The sequence below is a fragment of the Dysidea avara genome, chromosome 10 (genome assembly GCF_963678975.1).
Source record: "Dysidea avara chromosome 10, odDysAvar1.4, whole genome shotgun sequence".
NCBI lineage: Eukaryota > Metazoa > Porifera > Demospongiae > Dictyoceratida > Dysideidae > Dysidea > Dysidea avara.
In genome coordinates, this window is record NC_089281.1 from 26,987,565 (window position 1) to 27,015,342 (window position 27,778).

General features: G+C 39.9%; 2 protein-coding genes across 4 annotated transcripts; one reads left to right on the forward strand and one right to left on the reverse strand.

Annotated features, from left to right (window-relative positions):
• Positions 1-725: 725 nt before the first annotated feature.
• On the reverse strand, positions 726-18,095 carry LOC136236958 (Fanconi anemia group I protein-like). 3 transcript variants are annotated; one of them, XM_066027192.1, is made up of 47 exons: positions 17,940-18,095; positions 17,820-17,892; positions 17,677-17,759; positions 17,591-17,626; positions 17,167-17,252; positions 17,056-17,120; positions 16,941-17,001; positions 16,423-16,464; positions 16,320-16,373; positions 15,707-15,776; positions 15,573-15,658; positions 13,401-13,473; positions 13,312-13,344; positions 12,864-12,956; positions 12,501-12,579; positions 11,792-11,849; positions 11,661-11,746; positions 9,872-10,024; positions 9,470-9,528; positions 9,351-9,422; positions 9,069-9,139; positions 8,386-8,491; positions 8,229-8,339; positions 7,846-7,914; positions 7,689-7,790; positions 7,565-7,634; positions 7,426-7,511; positions 6,395-6,516; positions 6,257-6,345; positions 6,114-6,207; positions 5,955-6,054; positions 5,382-5,449; positions 4,923-4,989; positions 4,699-4,863; positions 3,638-3,751; positions 3,163-3,214; positions 3,036-3,115; positions 2,939-2,989; positions 2,824-2,892; positions 2,678-2,777; positions 2,441-2,628; positions 1,479-1,535; positions 1,371-1,430; positions 1,186-1,266; positions 1,043-1,138; positions 898-996; positions 726-850 (listed from the first exon to the last, which is right to left on the reverse strand). In XM_066027192.1, the coding sequence occupies exons 1-47, from the start codon at positions 18,027-18,029 to the stop codon at positions 767-769; spliced, it is 3,903 nt and encodes a 1,300-aa protein (XP_065883264.1). In that variant the 5' UTR covers positions 18,030-18,095; the 3' UTR covers positions 726-766. The 3 variants fall into 3 exon arrangements, 2 of the variants coding, with proteins under 2 accessions (XP_065883264.1, XP_065883263.1); XM_066027191.1 differs by having other exon boundaries at positions 17,677-17,771; XR_010692262.1 differs by lacking the exons at positions 726-850; positions 898-996; positions 1,043-1,138; positions 1,186-1,266 and adding an exon at positions 2,184-2,373 and having other exon boundaries at positions 17,677-17,771.
• LOC136236959 (eukaryotic translation initiation factor 3 subunit A-like) lies at positions 18,048-27,199 on the forward strand. Its single transcript, XM_066027194.1, has 19 exons — positions 18,048-18,113; positions 18,268-18,322; positions 18,367-18,697; positions 19,585-19,748; positions 19,852-19,910; positions 19,960-20,112; positions 20,170-20,378; positions 21,603-21,774; positions 21,827-22,018; positions 22,258-22,374; positions 22,430-22,525; positions 22,578-22,670; positions 24,641-24,988; positions 25,032-25,136; positions 25,196-25,309; positions 25,358-25,480; positions 25,528-26,193; positions 26,242-26,754; positions 26,803-27,199. The coding sequence occupies exons 2-19, from the start codon at positions 18,274-18,276 to the stop codon at positions 27,076-27,078; spliced, it is 3,780 nt and encodes a 1,259-aa protein (XP_065883266.1). The 5' UTR covers positions 18,048-18,113; positions 18,268-18,273; the 3' UTR covers positions 27,079-27,199.
• The last annotated feature ends 579 nt before the right edge of the window (positions 27,200-27,778 follow it).

The following is a 27,778-nucleotide window of genomic DNA, read 5'->3' on the forward strand; positions in this document are numbered from 1 at the left end:
CACTACTCTAATAGAACGGTCACAATTCTAATGTCAGAACAATACTATTATATTTTGATTTCGTGCACCTTACCATCAAACAGGTTTTATCTCAGATAGGCTAACTAATCTTTATATGCATTGCAAGCATACATTTTGTTAGCCAAAATGCTCCCATATTCAAACCTATAGGAGGTCTATTTAATTTTTAGAAATTTTCTCAAACTCTTACAACTGTATGTCTATCATTGTACTGAAGGTTATGCAACTGAATATAATTATAACTTGTGTACTAGAATTCCTCTTAGTGTAATAAACACTGTTGTACACTAAAACTTCTTGCCCTCCCTTGGACCCCCCTAACAGTGCCACCTAGATCCACTTATGATTAAAAGGTTTAAAATCTTATATTAGTAGATTGACATTTTCATGAATTTTATAAAATATACTTCCCTTCAGGTCCTAAATTTCAGTTATATGACTTATCAGGTATCTAAGAACATATCCAAATTTTCGATGAATAATTTAAGTTAAATCTTTAATTCAAGTTAGTCTCCTATTTAAAGTCATTGTGTGCCAAACTAAGATGGGCCGCTGTTTTGGCTGCAAGCCCACAAGTTGAAATTTCAAAGGGGTTTCTGGAACCCAAGGAAAAGTAGTTGGAACAAATTCTTTGTTGTGCATGCACACAGTTTTAGACCTACTAAAACTCATTAGGTGCCTCCATGCAATATTTAAAACAGTAATTCAATTATAAAATTTTATTGTATGTATCTAGTAGGATATATTAATCAGTTGGTGAATCAGATGCTATACTTAGTTTTAACCTCTTAGCCTTAGGGTTGTCCCCTCCACTGCCACTATCTCCTTCCTAAATACAATTCATGAGGTAACATGATGTACACAGTTCACACACACCTCATCATCAGCTTGGCCCTGCAGGATGGCATTGACTGTAGTACCATCTATCCTGAAGTCACGTGCAGTGCTTCTCTTGAAATGGCTTAACAGATTCTCCTGTAGGTAATGTATGAGAGTGGGTTGAGTGGGTGAGACAACTTACCTTTATCTTCTTTCCCAACTTGATTAGTTCCTTCTCAAACTGCTCAATGGCATAGATTAGCTCTGGAATACACCGCAGGTCTCGCTTTACACTAGACTGAAACATGGCTTGAACTAATGTAGTAAGAAGAATCTATGATGTACCTTTCCAGGGCCACTTTTTGATGTTCCTTTTCCTTTCTTCTTTCCCCTGGTTTCTTGTGGTTCTGCTTGTACTTCCATGCTCTGTAGTAACCAGTAGGGAACACACACAGCACATGTCACAGTATATACACACATACATACATACTAACAATAAACACTCTGCATACACACATACAGACATTCACCTCCTTATAAGTGATATAGGCGTACACTTGTTGAGACAGTTTACTGCCAACTTGTTCAATCTAGTGAAGGAACAAGATAATGATGAAGGTTGCTATTTGCCACCTAACCAGTTGTCTGAAGTTGTCCCCTATTTCCAGATGGCTCTGACAGTACAAAGTGTAATGCTATAGAGACAAGCAAACACAAAGTGAGAGTACATTCAGTATTGCCAGAGCTAGTGCTAAAATGAATAGCAATTTTTACTATTTGAATAGTTGTGAACCACCATACAACAGGAAACATTGACAAAAAGAAAATTCACAATTAATCAGTTTTGACAAATTAAAATTTGACAAATAGCAAGAAATCACAGATCTAAACTTTTGAGGTGTTTGACGAATTTAAAATTTGATGAATGTAACCTGATTTGACTAAGTTTTCTTTTGTCAAAATTTCCTGTCATATGGTAAGCAACCAACTATTCAATTATTCTGAATAAGCATCAACATCTTTGTTGGGCAGTAAGGTAAAGCCTGAGCACTATTTCTAACAATTTTCAGTATGAACTGCTTTGTCCACAGTCTTAAGTTTCAAGGTTGCCTTCATCCATCTGATCACAACTTACTAAAGTGCTTGAATGGTGTGTTAATGAACCAAATAACATCATGCCATGTTTGAGCGATGTCATGCTGACCGAATAGTCAAAATATCAGAATAATCATTTCAGCACTAAAATGAAACCTATGTATTAAGGATGCCTTGGGACAAACCAAAAGTGTCCGGATTATGAAGGTGTCCTGATTTTTCAGGCTAGTTTACATGTTAATGGATACCTTGGGACCGCTTCCAAGTGTCCAGATTATGCAGGTGTCCTCATTTTCGAGTGTCCTGATTTACAGGTTCCACTGTAACATTAGTTAGAACAGTGAAACTCCTCAAAACGGACACCATGATGATCAAGACACTCATCCATGGTTACTTAGATCCCTGAAGTTGGGACACCTCACTAATAAGGCCACCTCACTAATAAAGGACACGTTCACATGGTCAAGGTGTCCAGAATATGATGGGGTCATAATATATTCCTCACATGCTTTGTTAGCTGTTCAACAATGCCGTAGAATTTCTGAAGACACTTGAACAATTCTTGTGATCTGCTCTTACTGGGGACATCAGCAGATCTCACCATGTTGTGTAGGACACTGACTATCTGACTTAGACGATCACATATCATTCCTATGGGTTCCTCCCCTTCCACCTCTCGTAGAGATGTCAAGTCTGTGGACACCATAAATAGTGACATTCTATTGGTCAAATTGTTACACACCCACTACTGCGAGACTACGTAGTGAATTCTCTGCCTTGAGGTGAGAAATAAACCAATCGACAACCTCCAATGCTTGCTCAGTTTGTTGGTAAATAATTGCCTGTATTGTTATGGTAACCACATTACCATGACAACAACCAACTAACCAGAACACACCCCTCTGATGTCCGAGGTGTCACAATACTGAAGTTTTTATTCTCATCAACCACAACATCCTGATGATGTTAAACATGATAACAAATTACATTACCCATCTTATACCTCTTCAATGTCTCCCAGTTGATAGTGGACATCTTGTGATAGTTGATGTAGCTGAGAAGTGAACATTAATAAGAGTATGAAGTACTACGGAACATACTATAGGGAGATCAGGTGATAATCGTGATGAAGTAACAAACATGAGGTGAAGTAGTGATTTGGTAAGGTGGATGTCATTCTCTGGTGGTATATAGATTATAAATTAAAGAAATGTACAGTCTCCATACCCAGATTCCATTCTGTGCAGACACTCTTCACCCAGCTATGCACCTGTTCAAGCTAACAAAACACACAATAGTGAGTGTTCTATTAGAGTATAATAAGCAAGACCATTACGGTCGTGGGACCTAAATGGTTGATTACAGAAAGAAACATCTGTTAGTGTGGCTAAGTAGCAACCCCGTAACAGCTCAGACATAGCTGTGACAAATGTCTCACAAATCAAAACCTACCAACTTTTCAAGTTCCCAATGAAGAAGCATAATAGCTAATCTAACAAACCGATGATAGTTGATTATCTAACAGTTCTACTTGATATCACTGAGACCTTGTAAGGGAACATTATTATTACTGTCATGCACTAATCAAAGAGACAAAAATGCTATATATCTTTGTGCACTTCATCTTAACCCATCCCAAAAAATTTGGTTGTGGTTTTCATTCTTGAAACATACACAGGAGGTGTATACACAATCCACTCACTCTTTGGGAAGAGTCCAGTTTAGTAGACAGTGTTCCTATCAGAGTAACCAGTGACTGTGCCTCTTTACTGCTCAGTACTGTAGCCTCCCCTGCCACTGAACTGTTGATGTAGTGCTGCAATAAGATGTTGAAACTGATACTAGGAATGTATTTTAAAATTATAAATGAAGTAGGGATCCAAGTGGTACTGTAACGATCTTTCCACAGGGCTATGTTGCAATATCATCGTTCATATTTCTTGTTTCAACAGCTTGGATCCTACTTCCAATACACTTTGTTTAGCTACTTTGTTATGTCAAACAGCTGTTGTATTAGGGTGACTGCTTTATTAAGTGGGCCAATGACCTATACAATATTTTTAAGGGGCATGGTTGCTCCATACTTATTTTTCACCATGCTACCAGTGAGAGGCGTGGTCAATATGATTAATCACAAAAAGTATGACTAGTTGGTAAGGGACATGATGCAGTGCCCAATCATTATTGGTGCTGCTAAATCATAAAAGATATGGAGTATGGTGTCTACTAACTGGCAATACCTGTGAGCAATTTTGTGGTGTTTTAATACAGAAAGTGCCAATACGGAAAATTAACTCCATGATGTGGTTTTGTTGCAAAAGATGATGACCAACATGATTGAAGATAACTGGAAAGGCAAGACACAGAGGGCATTAATTGTGGCACTATGTGGTTGCCATACAATGTGGTTACCATACAATGCATTGTTTAGCCTCCAGCTTTGCAACTGTGGTCAGGCAGGCTGGCAGCTACCCTATAATGAAGTCTTGTACAAAATTGTATTACCAGCTACAACAATAGGAAATTTTACAATTTTACTACTACCTACTCTAAACTATCATCATCAAATTGTCACTTTATGGATAGAATTTTGGGTAAGCTTTCTTCACTGATTCAGTGTGGTTGTGCCTGCCCTCCCAAAAAACAACAACATTTTTTTCCAAAAGTGTAGTACTTAAATGCAGTCGTGCCTACAATTTTTGCATGTAAATTAGTAATTACTGATACTGATATTATCCCTGATTCATCCACCAAACAACACACCTGGAAGTGCCTAATATAGTGATGTATGATAGCCTGTTGGTCACTATCTCTCATGACATCATCAAGGGAAGACAGGAAGTGACATAACTGGTCCACACCCTTAGAGCACATAACCGTCAACAGCTGGGACAGTCCCTCCAGGCTCATTACAACCAGAGGCTTTCCCTACATCACCATATAAGGATTTAAACTATCAATAAATATTGTAAAGATTGGTTACTCACCTTGTCCTTCTTACTCTGACCAGATTGGGGGCCTAACACACGACCTCCTATCAGCTTGTAGAAACATCTATGGTAAAAATATCAATGGAGAGGAACAATACAGCATGTAGTCAGCTCTGACAGTTCTCAGAGATTATTGAATTGGTTCACTATAGACGGGTGACCTTATTTTATTACATAACTTGACTTTACTAGTTGGCTACATTAAGCAGATAATGTCTTACACAAAATGACACATCTGAGTTTGACAGGTGACCTTATTAGAAGGTGTATCAGGTACACAGATGTGTCCATATTTAGAAACAGTAGTGACTACAGGAGACAGGAATAGAGTCCAGATAATGTAGATTACAATAGTGTATAGGTGGGGCCTTAACTTGTGTAAGTCAGAGGGCTACTTTATTTCAGTGCTGTCTGTGCCAACCTCTGAGGGCTCATCCTTTTAGGTGTATTACTCACCTCCCAATGGTTGCTATAGCATCACTGGTTGATGAAGCCTGATTAATGGTTGTCCCACTGGCCGCAAACTACAAGTACATTAATATCAGTATGTTGTAAGCAAATGACAGGAGCAGCAATGTACATGTACTGTTAGTCGTTAAGTTCACTGAACTGTAATAATAGTAACAAATCTGTCAAAATTGAGGGACAAAAGTTAGGTATTATGGGGAAAAAAACTATTAACCCATACTAAATCACTTGCATACTTTCAACAACAAAGTATCAGAATACAGTGGTTCCTCCATTTTTTGCTATTTATTTATTTATTTATTTATTGTACTGGACAGCCAGTAATTACTGATGTATCCGTTATCCGAACACATTGGGCCCTAGGTGAGTTTGGATAATGAAAAGGTTTGGATAAACAAAACCCATACATACATTCATATACAGAGTGTTAAAATACTCTAATAGAACATACACATTAGGCGAAATACTCCAGGAAAAATATTCAATTTTTTGCTCAACTTTTATTGCACAAAATGTTATATTTTTTCTTGAAAATGTATAATGGCAGGGAAGACAACTCACTGTCTGGACAGCCTGTAGTGCTGTAGTCAGTAAGTAGGTACGAAGTGCATTACTCTCTCTTAACAACCCCAGTCCTGGTTGGTGGGCTGGTAACTCATCACTAGTAGCAACAAACAGAACCGATCATTGCTGGAGAACTAGTGGGAGGGGCTCAGTTACCTTAGTAATGCTGTTAACATGGTAGCTAATCCTTTGAGTGACAACATTGAGTGAGGAGCCTTGTGTGCTTTAGATGATGCACCTTTCTTTGAACCTGTATGTGTTAGCCGCGCCCACTAAAATACAGCAGCTTCTGCTCTCACCTCCAGGAATGACTCCCTTTTCCTTAAGTATATTTGTCACAATCTGGTAGCCTCTAAACATCTTCAAAACATGTTGCGATGATTCCATACTAGAATTCCACTAATGAGCTGCAGGTAATGGTGGATGGAGCTGCTAACCTTTTCTCTCCTGTGATGAAAGCATACTCCAGCAGAGTTTCATACACTCCAGCTACAATACTACACCTCATCACATTCTTCATTCCAACACTGTGACTAATAGAATAATCAGCGGACTGGTCCTGTTGATAGAGAGACAACAGTACAGGTAGTGCTGAGTGAAATGTAGCTGATAACGTTAACAACGAAAGTTTGGCAAGACTTAAGTTTGGCGAATCAGCATGCGAAGCAGCTTGGCAAACAAACGTTGGGCAAAGTTACCATGTAGCTGATATATAGCTGATTGGTAAATAAAGTTTAGCGAATTTCTTCAATTTGTCAAATTCACCACAAACTTTAATCACTCTAAATTTTAGTCATTTACAGTATTAAGAAAAAACATGATACTGATATGCACATATCTAAATGGCAAATAGCACCATGACACCACACTATGATATAGTACAGTCTACTTGGGTGGTACTTGGTGTATAGAGGTTTTGCAGGAGGTGTTCCAGAGTCCCATGTATGTATTGAAATATGGTGTTACAAGAGGATAAAAGGGTGGAGGTTCTACAGCAATTTTTAAAGCAAAGTTTTGTCATAAAGACATACAAAATTGCCACTATAGCAAAAGGCCTTCTGTAGCAGAGGCTTGAAAAAATCTAATTGTAGGTTTTCTAATGTATTGTTGGTATCAGAATTTTACCATATTCAATCCACTTATAATGTCTACACATGTAGTTCATGAATGTCTCCTGCAAAACCTCTATTGTTAGGACATCTTACTGCTCCCTTTCAGTAATGAAGTAAAACAGAGCCGTAGGCAGTAATTTAGCAGCAGTATTTTCTATCACAACAGGTAGAGACCAACCACCATAGGATAGTTACAATATCATGATAAATTAATATTGTCTTATAGTAAAGGGACTCATCAATTTGTATTCCACACAATGAATGGGAATTCTCTAATCAACATAATATTATATTTGATGCATGATCTTGTGGTGTGACATATGAGGTAGGTGTACATGATGTCACTATAGACTAACAATTTCAAAGTCATCTACTTCACACCTGACCATCCTGTCCAACAGATCATTAAGGACTCGTTTGGCATGTGCCACAAAATCTGACACTAGAAGTATTTTGTTATGACACATAACCAAACACCTTGAGGTGTACACTTACTTTCATCCTCCGGCGAGCTCTGATGTAAAGAACAGGCCACACACGATTGGATACTTTGCAGCAGATAATCCTGCAGAACACATTGCAATTAAGCCATACCCCCTACCTAACAAGCCCCACCTACCAGGGGCTCCACCCTGGTAGCTTCTCCATGTGACACAGTGACACACGAGCCCAACTCCACTGGGGGTAGTGTGTCCTTGTCTGGCTGATAGTAGTGGTTGAACTGGATGTGATGTTATCAAGAGGTCATATGACATCGAGGGGTGGAGCAGGCTCACCTGACCCATCAACAAGGTCAATATGGGTTCCTGCAGGTTATCACTATTCTGGTAGATATCAGCGAGTCCCTGAATGGGGAACACAATTGAAATATTGAAAAACAAGATGTCACAGTGCATGAAATAGACAATTTTGTTCTATACATTAATAAATTGACTTAAACTGTAGGCCATACTAACCAGAATACACCCTCAGTATGGTGAACCTATAGCACTGGCTAAGTAGAGTAGGGCCCACAGCCCAAGTCCTGGTACCTGGAACTCAACCTGGACAATAAGATAAGATCTTAAAGTGGTACATAAACTGACCTAAGGTATAAGGACGCATTGATAATCAGGTGGGCCCAACTTGTCACCACATATACACAGGTTCCATTTCTTACCTCATAGAGAGCCACCCTGACAGTGTCTTGTTGAGACAAACACCTCCTCAGCACCCCTAGTATCTCATAACAAAGTGCCTCACTGGTTGATGATGATGACGATGATGGCATCTGCAACAACATTGGTGGGCATGGCTGCCGGGTGGGTGGGGCTCACCTGACTGCTGCACAATTGCCAGTTAGGTTGCACAGAGCTAGCCACACCCTCTGAGCTCAACAACTGCATGTAACCAGTCAGGGCTGACTTCCTAGCCTCAGGCTGTCTGTAACCAAGGGATCATGCGGTCAAATGGCTTTTTTACCACATGGCTAGAAAGTTCACCAAATTTTGTACATATTTTCAAGGTTACCAAATCATTGAGTGTTCTACTTTTGAGCTACACAGTCTCATGAGGCCAGACCACTTTATCTGCCCCTAAAGGGAAAACAGTCTAGCCACTACCATGGAAAAATCTTACCCTTTAAAATTTCTACTCATATGGCATTACAAACTATGTAACTGATGTACAAGTGTTATTTATTTATTGTTACTGGGCAGACGGCAATTGCCGATGCACCCAGGGGGACAACTTTGGCAAAGTAGTAGTTTGGACTAGCTAAAAAAATTACAGTCTACAAGTTTATTAAATACTCATGCACAAATTGTTAAGCCAATCATATGAGGGTACCGATGACCTGTTGTTTGGTGAAACCTGCTAATTCTGGTCACCTTTGGGTCAGACTTATGAAGCAGGCAGACATGATTTAAACACAAATGACACATTTGAGGATTTTCATGGCCTAAGTACACAGTGCCCTCATCATAGCAGCTCACTGTAGTTAGTTAACAGTAACACACACCTTGAGAATAATGACTTCCTCAACACCAGTAGTAGAGAATCCCTGAATGATGGGCTAATCTTCACCAGTGGCTGTGTATGGAGCATATAATATTTAAAAAAAATTATACCAAGACCCTGAAATCAAAAATGATGCGGTATTTAAAGCCGTGCTTTAATTAAGTATATGTTTTATTAGAGTATTTCTATTTGAATTAGCTTAGGTACATACATACTTTTCATTATAGTTTGAGGCCATTGTGGTTAACTGAGGGTTTACTGTACTGTACAGTACATCACTGACCTGCAATGTTTGTAGTAGTCCACTGGCAGCTGGTGGGGGTAGTAACGACAGGTAACTAACAGCCTCCTTTACCTGCACAGTGAGTCATGTGACTTGCCTCAGGATAACTATGAGATCACCTGATGTAGAGAGTCCAGCACAACTTGTAACTCTGATGACAGTATGGAGTGGAACAAACCTGAACCATGAAATACTCTAATTGAACATACATTGTTTTGTATAGTGAAACCTGCAGCACTCTATTAAACCAGCCAATTGGAAAATCCTCAAATTGACTTGCCAAGTGTAACCATCAACCCTCAATACTAACAAGCAACAGTGACCAGTTAGAACAAGTTTCACTGTATTTATGCTTTAAATCAAAGTACGTGTATAACAGTAATTTGAAAAAAGTTTTTACCAATCAATCATTATATAGAACAATCATGAAAAAAAAACTCAGTTTATGGCTGCCAGGTGTCATTACAACAGTACTATACACACAGTAGCCACACCCTACTGCAGCAGCCACGCCCACTCACTGAAGTAGTATTGTACAGCAGGTGTGGTTCCTCCTGTGATGATCTTGTTGAGTAGTCTACTGAGGATCTCCTGCTGGGCCACTCTGTGTAGCTTGAACACCATCTGCAGCATGCTGGAACCCAGCCCACACACCTGATCAGCCACACCCCCATCTGCAGCAGTGAATAATGGTGAATGACATCCGCAATAGTCTGGCACCACCCACCCCTATGCAAAAATAAGGGTCTGGTGAAACAGATAACATATCATTTTCAAAAGGAATTCAACTAGACAGTGTACGCTGCTGGTTACGTCAGATGATTGCCCTCCAATTCGAGAAAAGCATTGTGTTACCACTTGAGGCGATTTCTCTCTACAAGGTGACTTCTTCTAGCTGACCTTTCTACAGGGTAATTTGTTTGTAGCTGAATTCTCTACATGATGGTTTATTTGTAGCTGAACTCTCTACAAGGTGACTTCTTCTAGCTGATTCCTCTACAGGGCGATTTGTTTGTAGCTGAACTCTCTACATGGTGGTTTCTTTGTAGCTGAACTCTCTATTTATTTATTTATTTATTTATGATTACTGGGCAGTCAGCACAGCTGGTGTGCTCAGGAAAAAAAAAAGGGAATCACAGTATTAGGTACAATTATATACTAACTCTACAAGGTGAGTTCTTCTAGCTGAACTACGTAGTTGAACTCCCCTACAAGGTAGCTTCTTCTAGATGATCTCTCTACAGGGTGAATTGTCTGTAGCTTATCTCTATACAGGTTACTAGTTTCTAGCTGATCTGTTGAATTCTTTTCAGGGTGACTGCTCTATTAGGGTGACTGCTCTATTAGAGTATCTTGATCTTGCACTTGCTACACCAAGTTTGATTTCGTGTTATAACTCCGTGGCTTCAAGTGTGATTCTTCTACACCATTGAAGATCCTTTCTAAGATGATTACTCCATCTGTACAACGAATTTCAAAGCATTACCCCAAGCGGTTTTTCTGGTGGGCATGGAAAGTAGTTGTTTCTTTTATTAGTTAATCTCGATTGCATAATTGTTACACACTGTTGGTTTTTTCGTTCTATCTTCCTGGTTTTTAGCTTGATTTCTTTCAAACCACAAAAGGTTTGAGGTTCAATAGTTAACCTATTCACCAACCGATTTTCAGTTTCTTCCCATACGCGGTTTATCCTGTAGACATGACAACATATTGGTGTTATTTTTCGTGAATAATCGCTAATAACTCTTTGCCTGTTTATCGTATTCCTTGGTACAGAGATGCACCTTTATACCCCCCTTCTGTGTGCCAAATTTCAAGGCAATCGGATATTGCGTTTGCGTTTGATAGCGGTTTTTGTAAGTGTGCGAAAAGAGGAAGAAAAATAAGAAGAAAAAAACGAAGAAACTAAGCCAATTTTTGAAGTCACATATCTCGGGAACGCTTGAAGCGATTTCGCTCAAATTTGGAATGTGGAGTACTGAAGTTAGAGGGAGTGTCCACAGTAAAAATCGTCTTGTTTCATCAAGGCAGCACAGAGCTACGGAGGTGCGAAAATTGCATTTTCTTTCTTCCTGTCAATATACTCACGGGTGTTGTGCGCCGGCTTCTTGGGCCGCACGACACACTACCGTGTGTCTTGATTTCATAAAATAAGCCCAGTGCTTGGTAAACAGAGACGATGAAAGTACAAATGAGTGACTGAATGTACTAACATAACAATTCTATTAATCTCTTCAGTAACAGTTGATCAGATGATCACCACAAACAGACCACAAATATCACACACACACACACATACACACAGCTCACCTGATGTGCCACCCTTTACAGTGGCCTCCATGAGATAGAAACCAAGTTGTACTAGACCTGGAGTGGCCATGTCCCATCCATGAGAACTACAACAGTTGTAGGGATGGTTTGCAAATTCAATTAATGCTCACCTGTGTCGTACAGTATCTAGCAACACTTCTTTGATGTCCTGCACCTCAGAGATGACTTCTGCATGGGAGTGGACACCATTTGTAACATGTTAACTCCAGGCAATTAACATTGAGGGAAGAGTCAAATTATTGAATTCTTGGTTAGATATATTTTTGAGGGGGCAAAGATCTACTTATTAGTAAAACTGGTAACCTTGATGTCCCTCACTACAGGACCACTTTCCACAAGAGTTTAAAATCATGAAGGTGACTATACAGTGGAACCATAAACAGACACTCTGAAGTGTGAACAACCTTTATAAAAGTGCTCCCTTGATTATCCAACCCCCTTGGGACTAAGACATGTTCAGATAATTAAAGCCCATTCATTTTATATACAAAGCCCTGTTCAAATACTCTTAATACATACATCTTAGACAAAATACTTTAATAGAGCAGTCATTTCTACTGTTCCGGTAACCAAGTGTTAGGATAATAGAGGTTCAGATAATCGAGGGAGCACTGTAATCAAGATGCTTGTTTATAGTTCTAAAACCAGGACACCTTGATAATCAGGACACTAGTCCATGGTCCCATTCACATCAGTGTACACACATTTAGACCGGATACCTTTCCAAATAAGGATGGTCACAGTAGGTTCGGAATACAAGGTGGTTCAATTGTATTAACACACGAAATAATACTTACTTTGTATTCTACATAATTTCACCTTGTATCCATTTGGAGCTTTTCCACTTTTCGTGATCCTTCAGCCTACGAGTGACAATTGACTTCATGAGATCAAGAATCTGAAAGATCAAGTGTCACAACATACACTACTATTCATTCTGTGTATTCTATTAGAGTAGCTTATTCATACAACACGAACCAGACTTCTGAAGCACTGATAGCCTAATAACTACTTATACTATACGGAAATTAGGAAAAAAATGTCCCAACTTTGGAAATGAAACTGCACACCACTGGTTAGGACCACATTTAGTTAATAGCTCTAGCCACATGAGCTACAGTACACCATTGTATTACAAAACAAAGAACAGAAATAAACTAGTACACACAGCAGGCAACATACCTGGTCCTCAAATCGCTGCATGCGGGCCATAGACATGGCCAGAGCAATGGAGAATGGAGACATAATTATAGCACTGACACAGTTCACACCAGCCTGTAATGTAGATTGGCAGTATGATGGACAGACAGACACACTCCACACAAACAGCAAAAGATGTTACACTGCCATATACATGGTCACGCCTACCCAGAAACACTGGGACACCTGTGCACTACTCAGATGCAGGCAACTCCTCCTGGAGCAAGAATAGGACCCCACAGGAGGCAGTACCATATCTCACAAGTGAAGGTGTAGGCACTCAAATTCCCATCACCCATTTTGTGAGACACGGACAGTTAACATTGCTTATCCAGTTAACAACGGGTCCTCAGAACAGAAAAACAGCTGGCACAAAGAAAGCAGAGTTTCTTACCCAACACGAAATAATCACAACATACACACATCTCACCTTCAGACACTTTACAAACTCCTTGCCTAATTCCTGCCATGATATGATATAATATCACCAATCACACGTAACACACACAATATGGCCACCTGGTTCTGTTTAATAGCCTGACTGATGTGTAGTAGCACTGTCCCCTCTGTGGGAAATAAGTCCGGCATCGACCTGAGGTGTATCAAATAGCACGTGATCTACACAGCAACACTTGATACATACCTTAAGCAAACACATTTAACAACCACATTGAACACATTGAGGGGTAAGCATATGCAGAAATGCTGTAAAACAGCTAATGGTCATCCTGAATACCTTAGAGATACAGTGGAACCTCTTTATTACGGACATTTGGGACCAAGAGTTTTTGGCCACTTTCTGCTGCAATACTAGTATTTAAAAAAAAGTTAATTTAAAAATGAAGTATATAGGGATCTATGCAATAAAAAGTAGTGAAACAAGAGATGAATGATGGTTTTACAGCATAACTCAGTTAAGTGGGAAGTCTCTACTTTTGCATTGAACAAATAGTTAATGTGCCAAAGTAGGGACTTTCCCACTGAGCTACGCTGTAACATCATCATTCATCTCTTGTTTCACTACTTTTTATTGTATAGATCCCTACTTCATTTTTAAATTAACAATTTAAAAAAATACTAGTTTGTTTAGTTTTTGTTGTGGCACAGCACTGTATGTTGTATTATAGTGACTGTTGTGTTAGAATATATCTCGAGTCAACCAAGGGGTGTGCAGCTAGCTAGACCAATAAGGAGTAAGGAGATCTTGTTTACTGTTAAGTAAACAGCTAGATTGTTAAGAGGTGGGATCCGTACTCTTCCACTATTAGTCCACCTAGGTCTTTATTTGGTGGGCGTGGTTGAAAACCTATCACGAACCGGATCCCAATCATGAAGTACGTTGCAGATATCTAGCAAGTGTACCACTTATAGTAGTGCCAGGATTGAAGCGTTTCTTAAATCCAACTCTGAAATAATTCTGTGGCGTCTAAATATGCTGCTGAAAGAAAGCATTAGTATGGAAAATTAACGCCTCGATATGGTTTTGTTGGATGAAAAGACAAGCAGCCTGATTGAAGATAAAAGGAAAGACAAGGCGCAGAGGGCCACACTCGTCGGAATCCCAAAAGGCACATCCCACTAGTGAGTTGGTTATTGTGGCGTAAATGGTGACTGTGTGCTGCTTCGTTTGGCCTCTAGCCTTGCAACTGTGGTCAGGCAGGCAGTGAGACTAAAATTCCGAGTTTTGGCGATTTAAAAAAAAATTCTATATCCGGCCACCTGTAAGCGTTTTGTTATATAATATGTATTATATGGACTAGTACTATTCTGTAAAGGTGATTTTCGTCATGTAAAATGTCTCTAGGATGACTTTTTGAAGGCAGCCGGCTGTGGGCGTGCGCCTGGTTTACTGAAATTGTTTTTGTAAAAGTGTGTGTGTGTGTGCCTATCTACCTATGTTTATCCGTATGTATACCCACGTGAGCAAAATCGTTAATGGTAAAAGCAGTTTTTACATAAGAAGTAAAAGCGAAATGAAGTCTGTATAAACTTCTGCACAGGTAAACTTTGCTGAGAGGTGGTTTCTTTTCGGCAGTCTGAAATACAGGTGTGGCGACTCTCCACAGACGTTGCGAATTATCCTCCCTTTGGGGTTTTACAGGCATTCAACAACTGAAAAACAATGGTGCAGCCCCCATAGACTACTAGGAATAGCCTATCCCTTCGAGTTAGTTGAAAGGGGGCGTATCCCTTACGTAAGCAAACAAAAATGAAGAGCAGCTTTGAGGCTTTGTCGAGAGAGTTTGTGGGAAAATACATGATAGTCAAACTATAAAACAGTTTAGAAGATACTTCTGTGCGTAATATGTTGGTAAAAGCGGCTTGTTAAACAAGCGTTTCCTTAGCAGTGCATAGCAACGTAATTAAAAGAATTACAATTTTTTTATGAATTACGAAATACGAGAATTACACACTAATTATAATGTATTATTGCACAACCAAAAACCCTATTGGTTATAGCAATAAAAATAGTAATACATAGTTGGAAAATTCCAGATAAGTTAGCTAGCTGCATGGCACCTGGTTTTTAGAAGTAGCACATCAACTTGCTTTCTAGTTTTTTAAAGGAGAGGTTCCACTGTATAGTACATCAACTCAACTGTACATGTAATTCTACATGCAAACAACTTTAATGGTTATCACAAAACAAAAGATTAAAATTACAACGCTGTAGCTAATACATCCACATACCCTTCTTGTTGACTCATGGTGAGAGGTTCCTGGTGTTTGTTATTGAAGAATGAGGTCACTCCAGTCAGGACTAGCACCTTGTGTCCCTGTAACACATTACTGGGTGTAGCTGTAGCAAAGTAGGAGGGGCTCACCTTGGTTGCTAAGAGTAGCAGCTGGTAAACCAAAGGAGCAATGTCTGACACTTCCACTATCTCAAGAGTCCTGCAACAAAGACAGCAGGTAGTACACAAAATAATTATAAGTGCAAACTATACTAGCGGTACAGCATTACTAAGGCCACTTTATAGTTGTTTGAGATCAGGAAAATCAAGGTGGCTCACTATTCATTACAATCATACATGCACCTGACTGCTTTATTAGAATAAGCTGAATGCTCTATTAGAGTATTTCGATCTTTCATTAATCACTATTCCACTGATCTTAACATTTGAGTAATTAAATCGCCCCCTCCCAGTTGGGGTTGGTCTTCAGCCCATCTATTGCCTATTACCTCTAATGTAAACAAGTTAGTTTATTACTTCCATAAAACCATTAAACATTAAGATGATGGAATAATGGTGAAAGCTTGCATGATGTCAAAATAATAACCAAATTTAGACAGTGAAACATAGTAATGTGGGCGAGGAAACTGAAACATACAATTAGCAATAAGTGGCCTAATCAAAGCTGTGATAACCACGTTTACATGGATAAACATGCAAGTATATACTAGCCGGGTCCAATAGCTGTATCTTCTTTACTCACCTCAAAATCTTCTCAATCACAAACCTCAGCTCTTTATCAGACAACACAATCTCCCTGTGATTAGTGTGGTGCATTTTTAGAGAGCAAAATGGGACACACTCACCTGAAGGCAGCAGCCAAATGAATCACGCTGCTGTCCGGCCACCTGTAATGGATCATGTGATCAACCATGCTAATCAAAACGAAGCAGTGCAGGGTTAGAAGGATGTGGCTACACAGGGTCTGGCCTATTGCCCACGTATGAGACTATGGGGTCCCCACTGTGATTCCCAGTATGCATTGCCACAGCTGCAGCTGGACCAACAGACCCCATTTGGGACCCCCTACCCCCTTTAATGGCCTGCCAGACATACCACAGTTCCTTTTCATTACCACATCAGGTGATTGTTAACAAACCAACTCAGCTTTGGGGCCAGTTTGTATCAAAGTTCACCACTACAGTTGTCTTGGCATCAATCTTGATATGGTACAAGAATTCAAACTGACCCACAGTGAATGAAGATTTGTATAAAGGTTATGTTTTATCAACTACTAGACGCGTAACCAAGATAAGTCATGCCCAAAATAAAGATATAGTGACGTTACTATATACAAATCCCAGCATGTAACTATAGCACTGACCTCACACTACACAAAGAGTCCAACAAGTGACTCTTGCACTCTGGACCCTCCATCTGATCATCTATTTAAAGTATAATTAACAAGATTGATAATTACTTAGCGTGTTTCACATTACCTCTAACAGGCACAGTGGTTGCCATGGAGATCAGTGATAGTATTTTAGGAAGAAACTCAATTGACCTGTAAATGTAGTGCATCATGTGACATCATGTGATCTATAAGGTACCTCCCATTCGATGCCTTTCCCCACTTCACACAATCAGTGATCAGCTCAGCTAACTCAACAAGGAGTCTGATTGGTACACTAGCCAACTAATGATACACACAACATGTACATCATAGTCAATGTATTTATGAGTGGTCACTAAAATAGGGATAGTTTTATGTTGTACAACTTTGCACGAACACAGTCCTCTAGTATTAAGTACACAAGTGAGTGATGCTGTCAGGTGTGTAGTATTTACACAAGAAATTTCTACAAGTGGCACTTTTCTGAAGCAAAATCTTCCAAAGCTACCTTAGTGCCATGGATATTTAGGACTCAACTACTCACAAATTTTAACCAACACTATGTGTACCAACACACCATTGTGACACCACCAACTCACACATACACTAAGTAATACACAAATGCTGCATTTCACACTCACTTCAATACACAATTTCCCAGTAATATCCCTGACACACTACAAGAATACACTAACATAATCAGAACAACTCGTATGCTCTAAATTACCTGGTTGGTGAGTTTATGCATGTTCAGCACCTCAATACAGTGAGTGTACAGTGTCTTAATGGTCTGGTATGACTCCAGCTTATCTGCTGGGTTACCTGTTGTGGAGGGTAACACATACAACCACCACCACAACACTTCCACACCTTGTAGAATATCCTCAATTACTTGAAGGAAGTCACCATTGGCCTTCCTGCATGACTCTAATTTATTAACAACCTAGATGACACCTGTACATAAAGGGTAGATATGTGTACACGTTTAACCTGATCAGGAGATAATACAGGGGTGTTCTTCACTGGGGTGTTTTTCTTCTTCATTGGACTTAGCCCGGTCCTTTTTGATGTTACCGCCATGGCGCGCACGTGGCTGCACGCGCATGCTCAGACTGTTGGTGAACCACACGTGTTCCTTGTGATTCGCGGAGGGCACCAGAGCAGGTAGCGAAGTGAAATGTTTGTCTGATTGTTTGTTATCATGCTATTATCATGTTTGTAATGCTTAATGTGTATTGTAACAACAAATGCGTTAATACTTGTACAATATATTCTGATTAAATGCCACCATCGATGTAATTACTTTCCATGTCTTTAGCACAACATGCCCACCTACTTCCATAAACCCGAGAACGCGTTAAAACGTGCAAAAGGTGAAGTAAAACTTATTAAATAGTTTACCAATTGTGTTCTTTAGAATTCATTGAAGTAGACAAGAAGGAGTCAGCACTAGAAGTTCTCAATGATGTGATAAAGAGTAAGAAACACCGCACCAGTGGGAACAAAGTCCATGAGGAAATAGCCAACTTGTTCCTGGTCATCTGTACGGACCTACAGAAGAGCAGTACAGCAAAGAATGGACTCTACCAATATAGGAACATCAGTGGGAACGTTGACCCAGCATCATTTGATAAAGTGGTGAAGACGTTTTTGGAGAATGCCAACCAGAGAGCTAAGACTGCTCGTGAACAGTCTCAACAAGCTGTATTGGATATTGATGACCTTGATCAACTGCAGACTCCAGAAAGGTAATGTGTTTAGTGTAACATCTACTGACTAGGTTTAGTGTTGGGGTAGTAGTGATGTGACCTTTTCAGTTTAGAACCTGTGACATGGATAAAGCCATTATAGTGTAATGAAATCTGTAAGATTCCAACAAATGTATAACATTTATTGCTGTTTTTAAAGGCCTTTTTCACACTACAGTAAAATACGCTTTGAAGCCGGATAAAATGATTTCACACCTGAGCCGGATTGACTGCAATGCGCATTCAATCTGGTTTCATGTCAATCCACCTCGAGAGATGACTTGATGCCATTAGCAAGGGGGCGCCGTACAGTCTCCAGATATCTTGCGCAAAGTATGGCTATTGCGCCAAGACTAAATTAAGTGACGGCATACCTAGTGTTATACTCAGCTTGTGGAAGCAATACAGTGACCATAAGTGAGTGTGGAAAGAATAGCATATCCTTCTGAAATCATTGTTCCCGGTACAGGTTTCCTCCTAAGAATTAACCAGCTTCTTGGCACCCAACGTTTTGTAAGTGTACTAACATTAACAACATTCCTCGCTGCAAATACTTTTCTTACTCTAATGGAATACGAAGAAAGTAGTACAATGACCGACGCCATTCAATTTTTCATTACATAATCAGGTAATTAATCACGTGCTATGAAAGCAAATTGAATTCAGTTGCTGCACACATAGTGTGAAATGGACTGATGCGCATTCGATCCACTTTCAGTCTGACCACAGCTGGATCCGCATTCCATGTGCATTAGTGTGAAAAGGCCTTAAATGTATATGTAATATGATCACTATATTCAATGGATTGTTTTGTGGAGTCCCCATGAGGTGGTCATATAGTGGCATGACACGTGGTCATACCTTAATGTGTACACATATCTTACTAGTCTGCTACTGATCACAGTCAGTGATGAGGACACACAAGCCAGGACAGACCGTGTCATGCTCACCCCCTGGGTCAAGTTCCTCTGGGAGTCATATCGTAACATCTTGGAGTTGACCAAGAATAATCAAACGTTTGAGAAACTTTATGCTGATGTGGCTAAGGAAGGTATGTATATGTAGGACATAGTTGTTGTGTGTATACTGTAGAACACATGCATGTGGTAATTTTCAAAGTTCCAAGTGTGTAAACACTCTTCATTTTCTGTTAGCATTCCACTTTTGCATCGAGTACAAAAGGAGGACAGAGTTTCGCAAGTTGTGTGACATAGTAAGACATTATTGTGTAGCCAATATCTATTAATATTGCTTTTCTTTAGTTACGTAATCACCTGTTGCTGATCCAGAAACATCAGCCACCTACTCAGTCATATGCCATCAACCTTAGTGCACCAGACTCCAAGAGTATTCAGTATCAAGTAGAAGTGAGATTTGAGCAGCTGGAGTGTTCTATTACCATTGATTTGTGGCAGGTATGTATTCCAGTTATTTCATGCAGTTGTGAAATACTGGGACTTACATATTGTTAGGAAGCATTCAAGGCCATTGAGGAGATACACAACCTTCTGACTACCACAAAGACACAGGGCAAACCATCTACCTACTTTAACTTCTACTCCAGACAAGCTCGTGTCTACTGGATGGCTAAGAACAGGCTGTTTCATGCAGCTGCCATGCACTGTCAGTTTGTTCTAATTAAAGAGCAGAAGAAGAGCTCTAGTCAGGATGAACTGCAGAGGTAAGCAATACCATCTATTATTTATAGAAACAGTAACTGGACTAGATACATCTACTGGAACCATCTATTCTACGCACACCTTTGAACCATGCTGAAATGTTCCAATTTCAGTATGTACACTGATATCAAGAGTATATAATAGAAACCAAGAGTGTCGAACGGTATATTAGCTTGTGATTAATGATTACGTAAAGTAACACGGGTATTTCAGTAATTGTTTGTTTATGCGAAATGGTAATTTGAAATGTGTACATGGCAACGGTTCTTTGTTCGCCAGTTTTCCGTGTTATTTAACCAAGTATTCAACAGTTATTGTACAAAGAAAGTGTAGTAAGGACCCAAGATAACTCCAGCTCGCTAAAACAATGGTTGTGCAAACGAGCATGTTGCCACGCCCTCAGGGATCCACTTGACAGTGCCAGAACTTTAACATTAGCCAATTCCCTTTGATGCTATCATGTTTTCACTTGGTTTAGTGGCCAAATTGGGCAAATGCAGCAACCCTTAATGGCAATGAAAACGAAAAATTACTGAAATATCCATGTTACTTTATGCAATCATTAATCACGGGGTAATACACCCGTTTGATACTCATGGTTACTATTCAAATATGACCACAGACAAGTCTTAATTGTCATGGCGTCCAACATTTCAGGTGTTCTTAGAACCTACAGTGGAACCTCTCTATTGTGGACATTTTGGGACCTAGCATTTTTTGGCCACTTTTTCTGTAATACAGAAGTTTTCCTCACAGAGGTAAAAAATCTATTAACCCAGACCTATTGGGACCAAAATTTTTGTCCTTATTATGGAGGTTTTTCTATTGTGTGCTTAATTCGGTGAGTGTGTTAAGAGAGGTTCCACTGTATTAGTAGCTAGCCATCTAGACTGAAGTAAACAGATTGATATAGGGAAGGGGCTAGACCTAGTTTTGTTGACTGAAAAGTTGGGACAGATGATGTTATTGTATCTCGTTAACCTTGAGGGTCTTATCATGGCCTGTGCTGAGAAAGCTAACTGATGTCCCGACATTCTTTTCTCAATAAGTACTTTGTGAATTAACTAAAGGAAGTCAATGCTTGATTTCCCCTTAAAATATTTACTTGTAAGACATTACGATATTCCTTAGGATTTCCCTGGCTCACAGTACAAGGCCAGGTGTTTAGTTGCTTGAGAGATTAAGCGTGTTGTGTAAAAAGGAATGTTCTGTCTCTTTTCCATCAGACTAGCATCTCAAGTTCTACTGGCGACATTAGCTATTCCAATCATACCAGTAACTTCAGAGTCTACTCGATTTCTTCAACACGACAGCTTTGTACACGAGAAGGACCGTCGACTAGCCAACCTCCTGAGACTATCTGTCACTCCAACTAGACACTCTCTTCATAAGGACTTGGTAAGTGTACAAGTGATTGTGGCAGTGAGTTAGTATTGTTATATTGTTACAGGTGAGATTGGGAGTGTTACAATTTGCTCTTGAAGAGTTACAACAGCTCTACCAGTTACTGGAACAAGAATATGACCCACTGTCCCTGTGTTCCCGTGTTACTCCCATCCTTACTTCATTGGAGGATAATGAGTCATTAAAGCAATATGTGGACCCATTGAAAGAAATCATGATCATTCGTCTGATCAAGGAGGTAACTTAGTGTGACTATAAATTAAGCAGTGTGACTAAATCAGGTAGTGTGACTATTAATAAGGTGGTAGGACAAGTGATGGTAGTCTCGTTCGGCTGAGGCCCCCACCACGGCCTATGCTGACAAGTTTAGTTCATCACCCATAAACTGATGTCCTTACCATCCTTTTCCACTCAGTCATAGTTGTGTGTATATGTTGTGTTGCACATGTGATGATATGCTGTATGTTAATGCTATAGGTATCACAGCTCTATCAGTCGATCAGTTTCAGTCGCTTACAAGAACTTGTGCCATTTGTGTCCCGCTGGCAATTGGAGAAGGTTGTTGTGGAGACAGCAATGAAAAACAAGATACAGGTAAGGTGGTAGTGGTTTTCCTTAGACCTACAATGGTATTTTTGTCTTGTGGCAGGTGTGTATCGACCATCGTACACAGTCTCTACAGTTTGGTGCTGACCTGACCACACTTAGTCACGAGGAGAGCATACCAGAAGGACCATTTGTACAAGTGTGTGAAGTTGTCTGTCTGTGAGTCTGTCTGTCCAATGTGGTGCCTGTAGGGGATGCCTTCAGATCAGCTACGTAGTCACTTAGTGTTGATGTCTCAAGCCCTCAATCAAGTTGTACAACTGATCAGTAAAGAAAAGATCACTGTAAGTGTTGTCTCTTATAGTCACTACGTTAATTGTGTTGTTATGTCATTGCTGTCTTACCTTGTTGCTGTACAGTACGAATTATTTAGTATTGTTTTATAACATCACTCCTTCACAGTACTACTTAATAAGGATAGTTGATATCAACAGTCTTTTATTTTTTTAACAAGTACATTTTCCAGTTCGTTCCACGTTTTAGTCTTTAGACAAATGAGAGTATGTACATATGTGACTGGATTTGACAAAACAAGGCTTCGACGCACAAAGCTTTGTTAGGAGATATGGCGATTTTAAGGAATCATTGTGTAATAACTTCCCAGTGCCTACAGCTGTGCAAACAAAATTTGTACCAATTGTTCATCTGTTCACTAGCTATCACTGAGTGGGTGTATACATTTCTGATGCCCAAAATTTGCCCTGTTTTGAGCAGCTTTTTTCGAGCGGGTAATAATATCACAGATGGTAGTACTAAGGGTGGGAGGGTGGTCTTAATATACGGGTATAAAATGGAGTAAGAAGACGATTGGAGTCCAGAGGCCAAGTTTGGGCTCTCCATGGCCCTCAAATTACTCCAAATTGACTGAGAACACTATTGGCGAGCTCTCTGTGAAGTCCCAGCTCACTACACACCATTATCACAAAGCCATGGCCATTTAATGGTGCCAATCTCACACTCGTGGCTTTGACAGGGTCGGAAGAAAGCTGCTACAGAAACCAGACTTGCCAGTGCTGAAGGAAGTACAGTGTGAAATATGATAGTGTATTAGACCAGCAATCCATTTCTGGTAAAATCGTAAGTTTGATTTTGTGTGTGTGGAAGCCTTGTTATATGAAATCCGGTCACATATGTTTATTGTGAAAGAATAATGAAAGTATTTGATGAACCTTTAAAGTCTCCTCACACAAGAAGTGCAGAACAACATAATTCACCGGCAAAATGATGCATATAGATTGTCAATATTTCTCTTTGTACCACTTTGCATTTTAACTGGACTCCATGTATATGGCAGACCAGTGTTATTTTAGTCAGCAGAAATGTTGATAGCTTACAGTGGTCTGTTTCTTCTTCTTGTCCTTACTGTTAGTAAGGCAGAGGCAGTAGCTCGGCAATGCTCTACTCTAGAACCAGGAGGCAGTAGCTCGGCAATGCTCTACTCTAGAACCAGGAGGCAGTAGCTCGGCAATACACTATTGTGTCATTGATGGCACACCATCATGAAGACTGACACTGGACACCAGCTAGACATCTACTCTACTGACAGTCTACTGGTACATGGTCATTCACAAACACAAAGAAAAGATAATTTTTGTTGATACTTATAACTTCTGACCGTTATGATAACTATGGCACAGTAGTTTCATCCTTTCAACGTGCATCCTGGTTGAAAGGTTGTACACTTTCTTTGAGTTCTACTTGTACTTAGCAATGATGCCATTATCTTTGATCTGCAAGAATTTGCTTTACTACTAAAAAATTTGTAATTTGAGTTATTTACAGTCAACATGTCATGCCGTATCCTGAGTACAGTAGTACCTTGATTATCTGACCCAACCCTCGATTATTTGAACAGTATATGTCAACAGGTGTATGCTCTACTAGAGTACTTATAGAACTGAAACAGGCTTCATTATTCAAACAAATCCACTTGTCAAGCTGCCATACAGGTGGTTGGCAAATGTCGTGTTTGTAATTGGTTTGGAACTAAAACTTGGCTATGATTTTGCAAAATTTGTTGACTCATCTCACGTATGTAGTTGCTCAGTAGACACTTCAAGTATTAGTAACTGTGTTATTGTTTTAAGTAGTCGTTGTACTGTTAATCTGAGTCGCATTTTGAGTAACTAGCTACAGTAGTGTAAACAATGGAATTTCCCGACTGGGTTGATTAACTAAGGATAGTGTGAATAGATGTTGTGTTGCTTTGTATTATCACTGTATCTTACTGTCATGTAATCAACTCACCTTATAGGCCGCTCATCTGAAAGAACAGTCAAGACTGGTGACTACCTATCGCCAACATGAGGTGGTGGATCGTAAGAGTTTGTTGAGAAGACAAGCAGCAATTGAGGATCGTAAGGAATACATTGAAAATGTTCAGAAACAAAAGGAGAGAGAGGAAGATAAAGAGAAGAGAGAAAAGGAGAAGAAAGAGCGTCAAGCTGAGGAATTGAGGTTGATGAAGGAACGAGAGGAAAGGGAGAAGGAACGACAACGTCAAGAAGAAGAGCACATGAAGAAGCAGTTGCAACTTGAGAAATTGGAGCAGTTAAAGAAGACAGCTGTGGGGAACAAAATACTAATAAAATACAGTGCTGATGTGAGGAGAAATGGTGTGTATTGTTTGGATAATACTTTTACAGGACATACAAGACATTGATCCAGATGAGATTATGATGAAGCAACTTAAGCAGATGGAGAAACAACGAAAAGATTTGGTGGTGAAATTGAAACAACAAGAAAAGAAGGTATGTGACATTGGGATCACTTAGTTGCCACAAGGCACAACATCATTTCATGTTTTTAGATTGACTATTTTGAGCGTGCTAAAAGACTTGAAGAGATTGCACTATTGCAGAAACATTGTCAGGAACAATCAGAGAATGACAGGAAGTTTCATGAGGAACAGGAAGAGGAAAGAGTAAGTGACATATCATTACACCGAGCTAATCACGTGTGTTTCTTGTAGATAGCTAATGCCATCACTAGTAGACAGGAAGATGTTACCAAGAAGAATGCTTTAGTGAAAATGACTGGAGGCAAGGAGGGCTTTATGAAGTTCTTAAAGTCACAACGTCATCAAGTGTATATGGTATGCCAGTAGGGCAATTCCAACAAGTGTCATGTTTGCTATTGTAGGAGAAGCTAGATTTCTATCAGAAGACATTTGATGAAGCAAAGGCACAAAGATTAGAAGAACGTAGAAACCAGCGGAGAATAAAACGTAAACAAGACTATTTGGTCGAACAGAAAGTCAAAAGAGAAGAAGAGGACAGACTACAAAAGGAAAAGGCTGAACAAGAAGAGAGGGAAAGATTTGAACGACAGGTGAAAATGCAACAAGAAAAAGAGAAAGAGATCGAGGAAAGGCAACAACAGAAGGAAGAAGAAATACGACAGATGAGACAAGTAGATGAAAAGCCAGTAGACGGGTGGAGGAGAGGAGACCGAGATGATGGTGGTTGGCGCAATGAAGATGTTAGACCAGAAGAGAAGAGGTCACCTCGTATGGAACGATCATATGGTCCACCACGAGGTCGTGATGATGGTTATGATGATCGTCGTGGTGACGATAGTGCATGGAGGAGTAGAGATGAAGGAGCGAGGAGTAGAGATGAAGGAGGGAGGAGTAGAGATGAAGGAGGGAGGAGTAGAGATGAAGGAGGGAGGTGGCCAGGGAGAGAAGATCGTCGTGGATACAGAGATGAGCGCAGAGATCGAGATGATGACAACTGGCGCCGTGATGACCGTTCTCGTGACCTGTCCCCATCATTCAAGAGGGGTAGTGAGGCCAGACCTGATGCTGTGAGTTACCAGTAAATTTGTACACATAGTGAGTTATGGGTATACTAGCCCCCACAGGAGAGAAGGAGATATGTACCCCCATCTGAGAGATACAAGGATGGACACGATGATCAACCAGGTAGAGATGAGGGAGGATGGAGGAGTGATGACAAGTGGCGTAGAGATGACAATAGGCCAAATAGAGATGATGACAGACCACGTTACAGGGATGACGACAGACCGCGTTACAGAGATGACGACAGACCGCGTTACAGAGATGACGACAGACCGCGTTACAGAGATGATGACAGATCACGCTACAGAGATGACGACAGGCCACGTTACAGGGATGATGATAGACCTCGTTACAGGGATGATGATAGACGCTTCAAAGATGATGATAGACCACCTCGTGATTCTGGCAGACCACGTTATGATGACAGGCCACGTCGTGACCAAGACAGACCTCGATACAGAGATGATGATAGACCACCTCGTGACTTGGATGGACCACCCCGTGATGGAGACAGACCACGATATAGAAGTGATGACAGACGAGGAAGAGATGACCAAACTGAAGGGGTAAGTGCTAAATATATAACAGAGTGACAACATTGTTACTATTCCTAGTCATCAAAGAGATATGTTCCACCATCTGGTAGAAGATATGAAGGTCGTCGTGATGATGACAGGAGGGATGGTCGTTCCCAAGATGATCGTCGTCGTGATGATGGTGGATGGAGGGGTAGAGATGACAGATCAAGGGACGATCATCGTGGGTTCCGAGGGAAAGATGAAGATAGTGGATGGCGTCGTGATGACAAAAGGGAATCCTCCCCAAGAAGAAATAAACCTGAGAAAGAAGTGGATGATGAAGGATTTGAAATCGTCCGTACTAGACGTTGAACAACTATTTTCCTATTGTAATTGTTTAGTGTGTTGAACATACCATAGAATGTGGAACATGTTTAATAGATTACTGCCATGTACACAATGCAAAGTTTGCCATTTTATGTATGAAATTGGATACTCACCAAAAAGGTACCTTACACTGTTTGCATAAACTGTTTAGAACTACATACGTGTGGTTACCAGATAAACTGACTTGTGATTTCAACAAGTAACCACTGTCGGTGGTGAAGGCAAAAGTTCCAGACAAAATACCTTACTTCAACCTAGTACTATATTAGTGATTATTATGATAATTTTTATAGACAAGTGGGGAACAATTTGGTAATGATTATGGCAGTGATTCATTAGTAAAGTGGGAAGTGTTTCTTCATGTAAAGCAGTAATTTGTATATGTTACTCAGATTATTTTGTAGGACAATTACTTATGGTGAAGATGTACAAGCACATAATTATCAGATACTTGCTGTGGTTTTAGGGTGGTAACCATGATGTGTAACAAACACAAGACACAACCTATAAAACTAGAATAGACCACAAATTCTGGCCTTTGGGTCTGTGTGTTATATTCAATCTTCCACAACATGAGATTTCTAGAGCATATAATTATGTGTCCTAGGTGTATTTCAATTAGAACATAGTGTGTTGGGGGATTCCAGGTGGCTTTACTGGAAGGAAGCAATATTTTCTTAATTGT

What these genes read in the sequence shown, in the direction of transcription:
- LOC136236959 (XM_066027194.1), top strand. Translation starts at nt 18,274, where the DNA reads ATGCCCACCTACTTCCATAAACCCGAGAACGCGTTAAAACGTGCAAAA. An exon ending in AGGAACAGGAAGAGGAAAGA is followed by an intron (nt 25,310 to 25,357) that starts GTAAGTGACATA and finishes TGTTTCTTGTAG; the next exon opens with ATAGCTAATGCCATCACTAG. An exon ending in GAGATGACCAAACTGAAGGG is followed by an intron (nt 26,755 to 26,802) that starts GTAAGTGCTAAA and finishes TACTATTCCTAG; the next exon opens with TCATCAAAGAGATATGTTCC.
- LOC136236958 (XM_066027191.1), bottom strand. Translation starts at nt 18,029, where the DNA reads ATGGCGGTAACATCAAAAAGGACCGGGCTAAGTCCAATGAAGAAGAAA. An exon ending in GCTATAGCAACCATTGGGAG is followed by an intron (nt 4,990 to 5,381) that starts GTGAGTAATACA and finishes TTTTTACCATAG; the next exon opens with ATGTTTCTACAAGCTGATAG. An exon ending in AACTGGGAGACATTGAAGAG is followed by an intron (nt 2,893 to 2,938) that starts GTATAAGATGGG and finishes TAACATCATCAG; the next exon opens with GATGTTGTGGTTGATGAGAA.